Source organism: Macrobrachium nipponense, chromosome 2 (genome assembly GCF_015104395.2).
Source record: "Macrobrachium nipponense isolate FS-2020 chromosome 2, ASM1510439v2, whole genome shotgun sequence".
In the NCBI taxonomy this organism is placed as follows: Eukaryota; Metazoa; Arthropoda; class Malacostraca; order Decapoda; family Palaemonidae; genus Macrobrachium; species Macrobrachium nipponense.
Genome location: NC_087201.1, coordinates 92,867,151 through 92,879,765, shown reverse-complemented (window position 1 = coordinate 92,879,765; position 12,615 = coordinate 92,867,151). Strand labels below are relative to the sequence as shown.

At 41.4% G+C, this 12,615-nt stretch overlaps 1 protein-coding gene across 1 annotated transcript in view; it reads right to left on the bottom strand.

Annotated features, from left to right (window-relative positions):
* The window catches only part of LOC135220792 (centromere/kinetochore protein zw10 homolog), a 310,898-nt gene that overhangs the window by 243,925 nt on the left and 54,358 nt on the right, over positions 1–12,615 (bottom strand). Inside the window, exon 4 of the mRNA XM_064258288.1 lies at positions 6,737–6,916. Coding sequence (XP_064114358.1) covers positions 6,737–6,916 — 180 coding nt within the window. The remainder of the gene's footprint in view (positions 1–6,736; positions 6,917–12,615) is intronic.

Here is a 12,615-nt window from a genome sequence, read left to right as displayed (position 1 = left end):
ATAACGAAATTCGACCTGCAAAGGAAACACTCAAAGTTACTCAAATGAATAAAAAATTGTACTTAGCTTGCTTTTGTGGGAAGTCACGGTGTTCCGATAACGAAACACGGCCTTGGTTCCTCCTTCTCTATTTAGCTGATGACCTGGTTTGGCTTCAGTTTCCCCCGTGCGCGTTGTTTCGATGATTCGAGCCCTTGAAAGATCCGATGCTGCAGACGCGTTCGGTTTGTTTCTTGGAGTGCCGGAAACGCTCACTAACGATGTTTTCTTGAATGATTCTAATGAGAGACGAAGCTTGCGTTGTCGTAGGAAAAAGGACACGTCGGTTTTGTTTCTTGAAGTTATTCACTAATGATGATACTAAGTTGCTTGAAGAATCTCTTGCTTTCGTCGTCGTTAAAGAGTTCTTGTTGTTTTCTGAAGTCGCTCACTAACGATGATACTATGTTGCTTGAAGAATCTGCTGCTTCCGTCGTCGTTGACTTCTTATGATACATGATTTATTATTCTGGTTTTTCTTCGTAGGACGTTGTAGAGTTCTTCTGGTACGCTGGCCACCAATATTAGGGCTTGTGCCTTGTATGATAAGGCGCCCTATGAGGTAATGTTAGACTTGCGATAATCTATACGCTAAGTCGGTTGGTATTGCACTTCCATCTTCAATGGAGTGTCTGGGGGTTTGTAGATCATTTACGAAGTCGGTATTATCTTGTTGGTTATTACGACGATGTGTTAAACTCATGGTGAGGAGGTTCTTGTAGAAAACACTAAGTATAAAAAATTATATATTCTTCTGAAGTTTTACATGGTGAAGATCAGATATGATTGTACAAGTCTTCTAATAACGATAGCTTGATCGCTTCTGCCAATGATGATGGCTAATCCTATTCCTCTACATGATAAAGCTTAGGTAAAGAGGTACAGGTCTTCTAATGACGATAGCTAACTCTGTTCTCCTGTCTACCATCTCTGTTACAAGTTATGAAGGAGCAGACAGTAGTTCGAACATATGAACATACATACAAATGACATAGTTTCATACGAACACACAATCAAATGAGACACGCTACAGATCACGTAGGCCGTTTGAATCATAGGTCGGGGTAGCTGTCTCAAGCAGGGAGCTTGGACTGTTTCAAAACAAATGAATGACCACAGATGACGGCATGTTATCTTAGCCTACATACTTATTGTATACGTCATCTTTAGCGTCTCTAGTCTGATCACATTCCTGCAAGCAATCTTTTATATATATGGACTAACATTCCATATTTTTATTATGTAAACACTTACACATACATACGTACGTATCTGCCGTTTGTCCTCCTCCTCTGTCGTCACTTTCGGAGATAGCCTCACTCGAAAGGTAAGCTTCCACATTTTACTACATACGTACAGTATTTCTTGTATACCATGTACACTAATACACTTTATTTACAGGTTATTTTGCCTTTTGTTATTAATTTAGGTATTGAATGGTCCAAATTGTTGTAGTATTTCATTGTTTATAGGTCAATTTAACTTTAGTATGAAATTTACTGGGGTGTTTTTGGAGAGCTTGGAACGGATTAGCCATTTTACATGTAAATTGTGGTCCAAGATACGAAAACCTCATGATACGAAAGGCGCCTCGGAACAGATTAATTTCGTATCTCGAGGTACCACTGTATTAGAAGACAAACTCAAATTGTCTGAAGAATATCATTCTGCGTCATCACAGCGGCGGATGGGGCAGTTGCGATGAAGCGGAAGACTAGGCTACAGACTTCTGTTATACCTGGGGTAAACAGAAAGATGATAATGAGTCTAGTGAGATATATCTCTGCCTGAAAATTCTTGCACCGGCAAAATGCAGTGCAGGAGAGATGGGCCTACACGTATGCGAGAATTCCAGCCAATCAGAGACCTAAGTCTGTGATTGGCAAGCAGAGATGTGAATTGGTAGTCCATCCTCGACAGAGGAGAAACAATACCAAACTGAAATATCTCGAAGAACAAGTAGTACTGACTGAGGCAGCGCCATACACTGCTCGCTCAACTTGTTTTCATCCTGAGTGGCCTGGTGTTCCATTCCATGAAGAAATGCATTCGGCTAGAGCCTTAAATCGCAAAAAAGATATGCTCAAGCATCTGCATTTTAACCGAAATAGGAGGGAAGAAAACCCTCTTATTCAGTGATAATGCAAATGCTGTGGTGTTGTTAGTAAACAATACCACTAGTTATTATAAAATCAAAACCAATAACTCTTGGGAGGCCCCAAAGGCCATCCCGAGTTCCAGGTCAATTAAGAGAAGATACTATTCGTTTCTGTCACATACCAGAAGAGTTAACTTGCAGGTATGTGCCTACTACTCGGACAATGCAACTAATAACAGAAGCTTGTCGCGAGAAAAATATACGTAGTATATTTGTAGGTTCCTGTACATTGCACTCCAGCCTACTTCTTCATTAGAGGAACAAGAATAAGGACTGGAAGCAGACCTCCTCCATTCTCTAATGAAGAGAGCGAAGGTGAAGTTTTCCCGAAGGGAGACTTCTACGGTGATAGCAGGATCCCGAAGACGACTAGTTCAAGCCGAACTGGATGTTCCCAAAACAGTAGCACTGGAGAGACATTCAAACCTCTCGGTGCTATCCATCCTAAACGGATTGACGTATGTTTGGTAAGATCCTAGGATTGATCCTAAGAACGAACCGGGCACATAGGCTCTGGTGGCTGGACCAAGAGAAGCGCACTCCTCACAATACCCACTAGTTGCCTCGCTCCTCCCAGTGTATCCCGAGGAGGTTGAAGGGACAGATGAGACAGATCTGATGCTACCACTCTGTCTACTGGCAGAACCGGTGGACGGAGAGGGCTGCAGGTGATCACTAACCCGCGGTGATGACTGGTCTGCAGGTCTAGATCAGCGGTCTCCCCGTGGAGAAGCGCTGGTCCAAGGACGGTAGCGTCGATCTCTCACACTGGTGTGATTGACGGTACCATCCTCGGACCAGCACTTCTCCATAGGGAGACTGCTGATCTAGACCTGCAGACCAGTCATCACCGCGGGTTGGTGATTGCCTGCAGCCCTCTCCGTCCACCGGTTCTGCTGGTAGACAGAGCGGGAGCGTCAGATCTGCCTCATCTGTCCCTTCAACCTCCTCGAGATACACTGGGAGGAGCGAGGCAACTAGCGGGTATTGTGAGGAGTGCGCTTCTCTCGGTCCAGCCACCAGAGCCTATGTGCCCAGTTCAGTCTTAGAACCGGACAGGTCATACGCTCAAGTGGTTAGAGGAGATCATGGGGGGGCTGGCAAGGTTCTCCCTGCTGAAGGAAGACCGAGCACTGTCCTCACGACGCGTCACAGTCCCAGAAACAGCCGAAGCTGCTCACGGGGACCCGGGGGACCTCCTCCCAGTCTCGCCTTGTGAACGGTCCAGTCACGTCAGCCCTGGATACCAGACAATCGTTACGAGTACGATCACCGGTCAGGTGAGAGTCACCTGGGCAACTCTTACCATCCTTCCACCTCGTGCCGGAGTCCTGGCGGTGAGCATGCTCAGCAGCCTAGATTCTGGCTACACAGTCACCGGCAGTAGCTAGTACCTCTACAGTCCCCGCCTTTCTCTTCCCTGAGGAAGGAGAGATGGTTTCCGTTCCCCAAGGAACAGGAGGACCAGCAGGAGGCCCACCTGTCTCACCGGGACAATGAGACAGACCCTTAGAAGTCTCTGTGAAAGACTTCTTGGGGGGGAGGGGGGTTATGTGACCACCTTCTTCTTCCTCGGCTGGGGAGCCTTGGAAGAAGTGGAGGAGGCGGCAGAAGACGATGATGAAGACGAAGATGAAGAAGACAATGACGACACTTTCCTCTTCTTCTTGGACCTCTTCCTTGCCAACTTCCTCAGGATGGCAGAAAGGTCTCCCATCAAGGACAGGGTTGCAGCAGCTGCCGAAGCAGCAGGCCCCAGCGCGACCTTGGGAGAAGGACCTGACAGAGCAGTAGTACTTCCACAGGCAATAATCATCGGGAATACCCGTTGCTCAAGTGTTTGGAAATCTCAGAAAACCAAATCACCCTACGAATGCTAGAAATTCCAAGGAATTTAATGGCTTAGCAAGACTCATGACTTTCGTAATAACAATTACCAGGAATGCCTGTCTCGACAGTGTGTTTGGAAATTACAGAAAAACCATAACACTTTGAGAATGCCAGAAATTCCAAGGAATTCGAGCATTTGGGGAGATTCCCGGTTATCGTAGTAACCATTATCAGGAATTCTCATCTCGCCAAAGTGTTTGCAGATCGTAAAGGACCAAAACACTCGGAGAATGCTAGATATTCTAAAGAATTTTAAGCGCTCTGCGAAACTCCAAAATTTTGTCAGACGATCATCAGGTGGGGGCCCTCCTCAACTCCAGTAGAAATCGAGGAGGAACAGGCGTAAAAGATCCTCAACGACGTGGACGTACGTCCAGTAGGACCCGAAGGTCACTCCAGGAGCATAGTCCCCGACGCTGAATCCTACGGAGAGCCCTCTGCAGGATCCTTCCTATTCATCTCGCCCCTCCCGGCATAGACATAGGAAGCAGAGAGAATGGGGGAGGAGGACTGGACGCTCTCACTCGCCTTGCTAGCGGAACTAGCAAGAGAAGCAAGTCACGGGCAGCCATCATACCTGCGGTGATGGCCGCTCCATGAGTCTAGGAAAGCGTTACCGTCTGGAGAAAACATTTTCTTGAGGAGGGTTACAAAACTCTCATACAGCAGGCAAAACGTCTGCCGCCACCGAAACTGGTCGGTCATGTGAACGTGACCGTTGTCTGGGTGGGGCTGAGCGTGCAACTGACAAGAGATAGCCGATACCATCCTCCGACGAGTCCCAGTCCTCATTGTGGCCAAAACCTCTCAAGAGGACCGAATGCGGGAGCCCACACCGGTCTTTATGTGCACAGTCCAGCGGGACCGCCACGTCAACCGCAGTGATGGCTGCTCCACGAGTCTAGGAAAGTGTTATTGTCTGGAGAAAACACTTTCCCAAGGAGGGTTATGAAACTCTTGTATAGCAGGCGAAACGTCTACTGCCACCGAGACAGGTCGGTCACGCGAATGTGACTGTCGTCTGGTTGGGGCTGAGTGTGCACCTGACTGCAGAGAGCTGATACCTCTCAAGAGGACCGGATGGGAAGCCTCCACTGGTCCCATCAACCCTGGGAACTGAGCAATCACCAGCAAGGCGCGAGTCACCTGAGCGACTCGCTCCTTTCCTCCACCCAGTGCCCGAGTCATGATGGTGAGTGGACTCAGCATCACCGACTCTGGATGCACGCGAATCCAAAGATTTACGTGCACTCAGGGACTTGTGAAAGAGCACCCAACACGGAACTAGTCTTAGACAGAACCTCTAGGACTAGCAGCAGAAGTGCGAACCAAAGTTTGCGCTTCTACAGCTCCCGACACGCTAGACCCTGGACACAGCTTGACAGTTCCCATTCCCAAAGAGAAAGGGAGAGCCAGCAGAAGACCCAACCGCCTCCTCAGTTTGAGGAGGCAGACCCTTAGAAGTCCTGTGACGAGACTTCTTGAGGGGGAGACTACCTTCTCCTTCTACGGCAGGGAGCCGTAGATGTCAAAGAGAGTGGAGACTGATGAAAATATGATGATCTCGAAGAGGAGGATGACGATACTTGGCAAACTCTCTTCCTCTTCGATTTCTTCATATTCTGTGAGACTTCTACAGGATGAGGTGTATTTACAATCAGGAATAGTTAACAATCACAAGGCTGCGGCAAAGGCTTTGTCCAGTAATGTAACTCCAGGATAGCAGTGGTAAATGAATATGATTTCCAGCAGGGCATCAGTAACCACAATTGAGGACCAAGATCACAGCATGCTACGAGTCACAGGTACAATTCCAAGGATGAAGAAGAGGAATTACCAGAAAAAACAAAGGACAAACATGTGAAGTAATTCTAAAGTGTAAGCATAAATTTCAGATGAATACATGCCTCGTCCTCACGTTAAAGGGCGAAAATACCTTTGCCGCCGACCCTTAACACAAAGTAGAAAGGTGGCTATCAAGGCTATCACAAAAAGTGGGTTTGTATAATAATTATTAAATTCAATCAATTATCAATATCAAACACAGTATATAAATATTTACTCAAAAAAAAAAAAAAAAAAAAAAAAAAAAAAAAAAAAAAAAAAAAAAAAAAAATGAAAGATCCCACTGGGAAAATGATGAATGGCCAGTCAGCAAGAGCTCACAAAAACACGTCTTCATTGGAAGACAGCTGAAAGAATGGAGTGTTTACATCCGGGCAGGCGGGCCTACCCACCTGCCACGCGGTAGTTACTGCCTAACCACCTTGTTCAAAAATTTAACGGCCACAATACCAGCTATGCTGAAAGTAATTCCTCATGTAAAGGACCGCGGGTTTGTATATCATGTAGGAACAAATTCCTTTTTTTTCTAATTCCTTTTCTGATATGTGAAGCAAAAGCTAACACTATTATAAATGTCAAAAGATCTATTTTTCCTGAGAGTTTAAGATTGAACAATTCTTTGAAATACAAATGATGAAGAAAATGCAGTATTTTGAAATACAAGAGCCAATTACAAATGAAAAAATACTGGAAAATGAAAAAAAGTGTCTCTACATTTTATTTATATTTCAACACCTATCTCAGTGGGATTTTTTAATAATGCAACTTACTCTATTGAACATTAAATAGTCTTTACTCACATACCTCTGCTAAATTTTGGGCTGTATTGCGAAATTCATGGCTCATTTCAGCTTTGTGGGCATCATCCAGGTGTTTATGTGCTGAGAGAAGTAAGCTGACCGACTTGAGCCCCTCGTAGACTTCTCTCCATTTTCTAACCAATCCATCAACTTCACCAACACTTCCTTTGACACCATAGGCAACCTATAAGAAAATGAATAAAGTATTTTGCTTCATTTTTACTATGACAAATAAAAAAAAAATTATCTCAAGCAAATCAACAAAAACTTAACTCTTACAGTATAATGATACTATGGATTGAAATGGAAAAAAAAAACAGAATCTGTTTTTGTACCTGTAGGGTAAATGTGATAGAGGTAGCTCTAACCCTAATGATTACCACCTACTTTCTATAAATCCCTTCTCATCAAAATTTTTGTCCATTTGTTGGAAAAACATCTGAAAGTAATCAATGGTTCCAAGTCTGCAGTCATATGGAAATCCCTAGAATCAAGTGATGTGCCTGGTATGATTCTTTCCAGTAATCAGCACAACTCACTTAAAAACTAGAGAAATCCAATTTACTTCTATTACACCTCTTAATTTCAGAGTTGAAAGGCCAAGCTAGTCAGTTTAGCTTCCAGGACACAGAAGGGCAGCAAAGTTGATAAACATCATCCTTAACCCTTAAACGCCGACTGGACGTATTTTACGTCGACATTTTTTGTCTCTCGGGTGCCGACTGGACGTATTTTACGTCGACATACAAAAGTTTTTTTAATTTTTTTTTATTCGCGGAAAATACTTTTTTGGCCTACCAGCCGAAAACTCTTGAATCACGCGCCATTGGGGGTGCTGGGAGTTTCACGGATCAAGGGTTGTTTTTGTTTACAATCATTACGCAGGCGCGCAAGCGCAAATTTCTTTCTTGCCGCACTAAAAAGTATCTGTGACACATCTCGGAAATTATTTCGTCACTTTGACATAATTTTTTTACCATTTTAAATTAGCCGTTACATGGAGTATTATATATGAAAATGTGTGCATTTTTATGTAGAATATAACAAAAAAATACTCATGATTGTAGCTTTTATCAGTTTTGAGATATTTTCATATAAATAACGATAAGTGCCAAAATTTCAACCTTCGGTCAACTTTGACTCTACCGAAATGGTCGAAAAACACAATTGTAAGCTAAAACTCTTATATTTTAGTAATATTCAATCATTTAACTTAATTTTACAACTAATTGGAAGTCTCTAGCACAATATTTCAATTTATGGTGAATTTATGAAAAAACTTTTTCCTTACGTCCGCGCGGTAACTCTTCCGAAAATAATCATACAGGTAGTGACCGACTTACGACCGCAATTGGTTCTGCAAAACAAGTCATAACTCGATTTGGACGCATGTCGAGTCTGCTAAATTACCAACATTTTCTTAGATTATTACTTATATTATCATATTTAAGTCATAATTCATTATTATTTAACATTCATTATCATTAAAACACCATTGTATTACCATTCTTAGTGCATATTCTTACTGTCATATATGTATTACGTAGTACTTTTACGATACCCTTTCACAAGTTCATATACGTATGTAAAAATTCAACCCCTTCTTTAGCTAGTATATTTTGTTTTGCGTCTTTTTCTTTAGAATGTGTATTATATTTCCTAGTTATGATTTCTTTACATTTTTGTAGCCTGTGTAACATCTCACACATATGTATAAAAATATAAAAATAATCATAACTAGGAAATACAAAGAAGTCTAAAGAAAACTAAGATAGAACAAAATAAATTAACTAAAGAAAAGGTTGAACCTACAACGTAGCAATATGAAACAGTGTGATGTGTGGAGAACGGGTACGTCTGACGACTTTGACAGACGTTAACAGTAAGGCGTAGTAATGACGTGTACATTACTACGCCTTACTGTTAACGTTTGTCAAAGTCGTCAGACGAACCCACCTTCTCCACATCACACTGTTTCATATTGCTATGTTTGTAGGTTCAACCTTTTCTTTAGTTTCATTGTACGTATTTCCTAGTTATGATTATTTTTATACCATTTATATCGTCTCTCTACACGACATTACTACTCCTTGCTGTTACATTCGCCAAACGTTTCTCCTCGCATCATACTGTTTCATAATGCTTCGGTTGTCACGTTCATATAAAAATTCATCCTTTTTTTTTTTTTTTAGTTAATTTACTTTTTGTATTTCCTAGTTATGATTTCTTGGATTTTTTTTATTTTTATACCATTTGTAACGTCTCTCTACGTACTGTTACATTCGCAAACGTTTGTCCAAACTGTTTCTCCTTGCATCATACTGTTTTCATAATGCTTCGGTTGTCACGTTCATATAAAATTCATCCTTTTTTTTTATTTAGTTAATTTACTTATTGTATTTCCTAGTTATGATTTCTTGGAATTTTTTTTATACCATTTGTAACGTCCTCTCTACGTTACTGTTACATTCGGCAAAACGTTTGTCCAAACTGTTTCTCTCCTCGCATCATACTGTTTCATAATGCTTCGGTTGTCACGTTCATATAAAAATTCATCCTTTTTTTTTTTTTTAGTTAATTTACTTATTGTATTTCCTAGTTATGATTTCTTGGAATTTTTTATACCATTTGTATCATCTCTCTACGTACTGTTACATTCGCCAAACGTTTGTCCAAACTGTTTCTCCACGCATCATACTGTTTCATAATGAAAATTCGGGAAAATTAGGTGTTGCCCTCCCAAATGAACTTCACCTCGTACGCCTATGATTACGTGGAAAAAATTCTATCGAATTGAGGCTTTCACGAGAGAGAAGAGAGAGAGAGAGAGAGAGATAGAGAGAGAGAGAGAGAAGAGAGAGAGAGAGAGAGAGAAGGAGAGAGAGAGAGAGAGAGAGAGAAACCTTCGTTTGTCATAGCTCATATAAACAAAAATTCATCCTTTTTTTAGTTATGATTTCTTGGAATTTTTATACCATTTGTAACGTCTGTAACGTCTCTCTACGTACACGAAATTGCGTCTTATGTATTGTTACGTTTGTTAAGTTCATAGCAAACCTGTTTCTCTATGCATCATACTGTTTCCTGTTGTTACTTTTGTCAGGTTTAATTTAAACACTGGATGCTACAGTACAATTTGTTTAATGTTGAAAAATACAAAATACAGGTGCAAAAAATAGAAAACATTCAAAATACAATTGAAAACTAGTATGTAGTAAGGAAATAATAAAATTAAAGACTTCTGGCATCGCTGGTGCTTGACTGGAGGTCGTTGACTTCATCAGCTGAAGCGACGGTCGGGGTGACGGGAGGAGTTATTCGTTTCACAAACATGGTGAATTTCGTCTGGATTGTTTGTTTCTTTTTCTCCTCGTAAATTTCACGATACGGACGAAACAAATCGTGTGCCATCCGTTCAATCTTTGAAAACCTTTCATAATTTGGGTCCATTTCTTCGAAATGTGCAAGGAGTTTATTTAGTTGAGCTAATCCTTCTGATAATCCCTTGGCGGTAAATTTCCTTTCTGGCAACTCTTCATCCTCCGCTTCTCTTCTTTCTTCCTCCGCCACTCGTTCTTCTTCCAATTCAATCAGCTCTTCATTTGTAAGTTCTTCGAAGCGTGGTCTAGCAAATCCTCAATATCTTCTATTTCACAATCCAAGGAAAGCTCTTTTGACAGTTTCACTATTTTTCCCCGTATCACATCAAGTTCTTGTTCACTGTCAAATCCATCAAAATCATTCACATAACGTTTAACGCACTTCTTCCATATGCCATTCATACACTTCGCCGTCACAGTCTCCCAGGCAGAAGACACATTCTTGATAGCATGCAGAATATTGTAGCGTTTCCAAATTCTCGTAGGGATAGTTCTGGGTCGGCATCTAGAGCAGCTATGGCTTGCGCAAAGGTGATTCTTAAATAGTTTGCCTTAAATGTTGCAATCGAACCTTGGTCCATAGGTTGAAGAATTGGAGTGGTGTTTAGTGGCAAAAAAAAACCACTTTCACATCAGGATTCAGATCAGCTAAGTGAGGTGGATGTCCAGGCGCATTATCGAGCAGCAGTAAAATATTGAAAGGAATTCCTTTCTCTAGGCAGTATTCACGCACTTGAGGAATGAAACAGTTGACGAAACAGTCTTCAAAAAGTGTCTGCGTCATCCATGCCTTACGTTAGAGCGAAAGTAGACAGGCAAAGTGTACTTGCTTACATTCTTGAACGCTCGTGGGTTTTTCTGAATGATAAATTAAAAAGGGTTTCAGCTTGAATTCCGCGACGTTCCCACCAAGCAGTAGAGTCAGCCTATCCTTAAAAGCTTTAAATCCTGGCATGCTACTGGCTTCCTTATGGATGATGTAAGTGCGTTCTGGCATTTGTTTCCAGAACAAACCAGTTTCATCAACATTAAATATTTGTTCTGGAAGATATTCCTCATCCGTAATCATTTCATCGAGACTGTCGACAAACTTGCTAGCTCCTTCCTCATCCGCACTCGCTGCTCTTTCTCCAGTCACTCGAACACTATGCAGCTGGAATCGTTTTTGAACCTCTTGAACCAGCCAACGCTTGCCAAAAATTCTTGCTTATACTCTAGCTCCAGCACGTTCCTTCAAAATCTGAAACAGACTTCTAGCCTTCATCTGCACAGTAAAAAGGCTTAACAGTGTTCTTTTTTTGGATTTGATTTTCTATCCAAACATGCAATAATTTTTCCATTTCATGGATGGGGCCAGTACGTTGCTTCGTAATCACTGTCAATCGCATGGGTGCAGAACCTTTCACAGCATCACGAATCCTTTCCTTATCCTTAAGAATCGCGGACACAGTAGAATGAGATAACTTCATATCACGTGCGATCACATTCACTTTCTTCCCTTCTTCGAACTGCTTAATCACTGTCATTTTTTGTGTCCAAGTCATGGCCTTCCTTTCCTTCTTGGCATGTTGAGGAGTAGATAAACACAGTTTCCTCTTGGCAGACATTTCAAAAATGATCAAAATTACACAAAGTTATTGAAAAATGAACACAGCAGAGCAAGAGATGCGTTCAGTACGGAGCTACAGGCAACACTGAGTGAGCGTGGGACCCGAGAGATGCACGGATGCCACAGGAAAAAGTATCGTACGTTCGTATGCACGTTCTGCCGAAAAGGGTGAAAATAATAGTCGTAAAGTCGATCAGACGTAAGTTGTATAGGTCGTAAGTCGGTCATTACCTGTACATGCGATTGTGGTAATGTTTGCACCATTTTAAATTAGCCGTTACATAAAGTTTTATATATGAAAATGTGCGCAATTTCATGCACAATACAACTAAAAACAACTCATGGTTGTAGCTTTTATCAGTTTTGAATATTTTCATATAAAAATGATAAGTGACATTTTCAACCTTCGGTCAACTTTGACTCTACCGAATGGTCGAAAAACGCAATTGTAAGCTAAAACGCTTATATTCTAGCAATATTTCAAGCATTTACCTTCATTTTGCAACAAATTGGAAGTCTCTAGCACAATATTTCGATTTATGGTGAATTTATGAAAAAAATAACATTTTCTTTACGTCCGCGCGGTAACTCTTCCGAAAAAAATCATACGTGCGATTGTGGTAATGTTTGCACCATTTTAAATTAGCCGTTACATAACAATTTTATATATGAACAAAATGTGCGCAATTTCATGTATAATACAACAAAAAATAGTTGAAGGTTGCAGCTTTTCTCATTTTCGAAATATTTGCATATAAATCACCCCCCCCCCCGATAAATAGAAAAAAAACCACGCTTCGGTCAAATTTGACTCTACCGAAATGGTCAAAAAACGCAATTGTAAGATAAAACTCTTACAGTCTAGTAATATTCAGTCATTTTTCTTCATCGTGA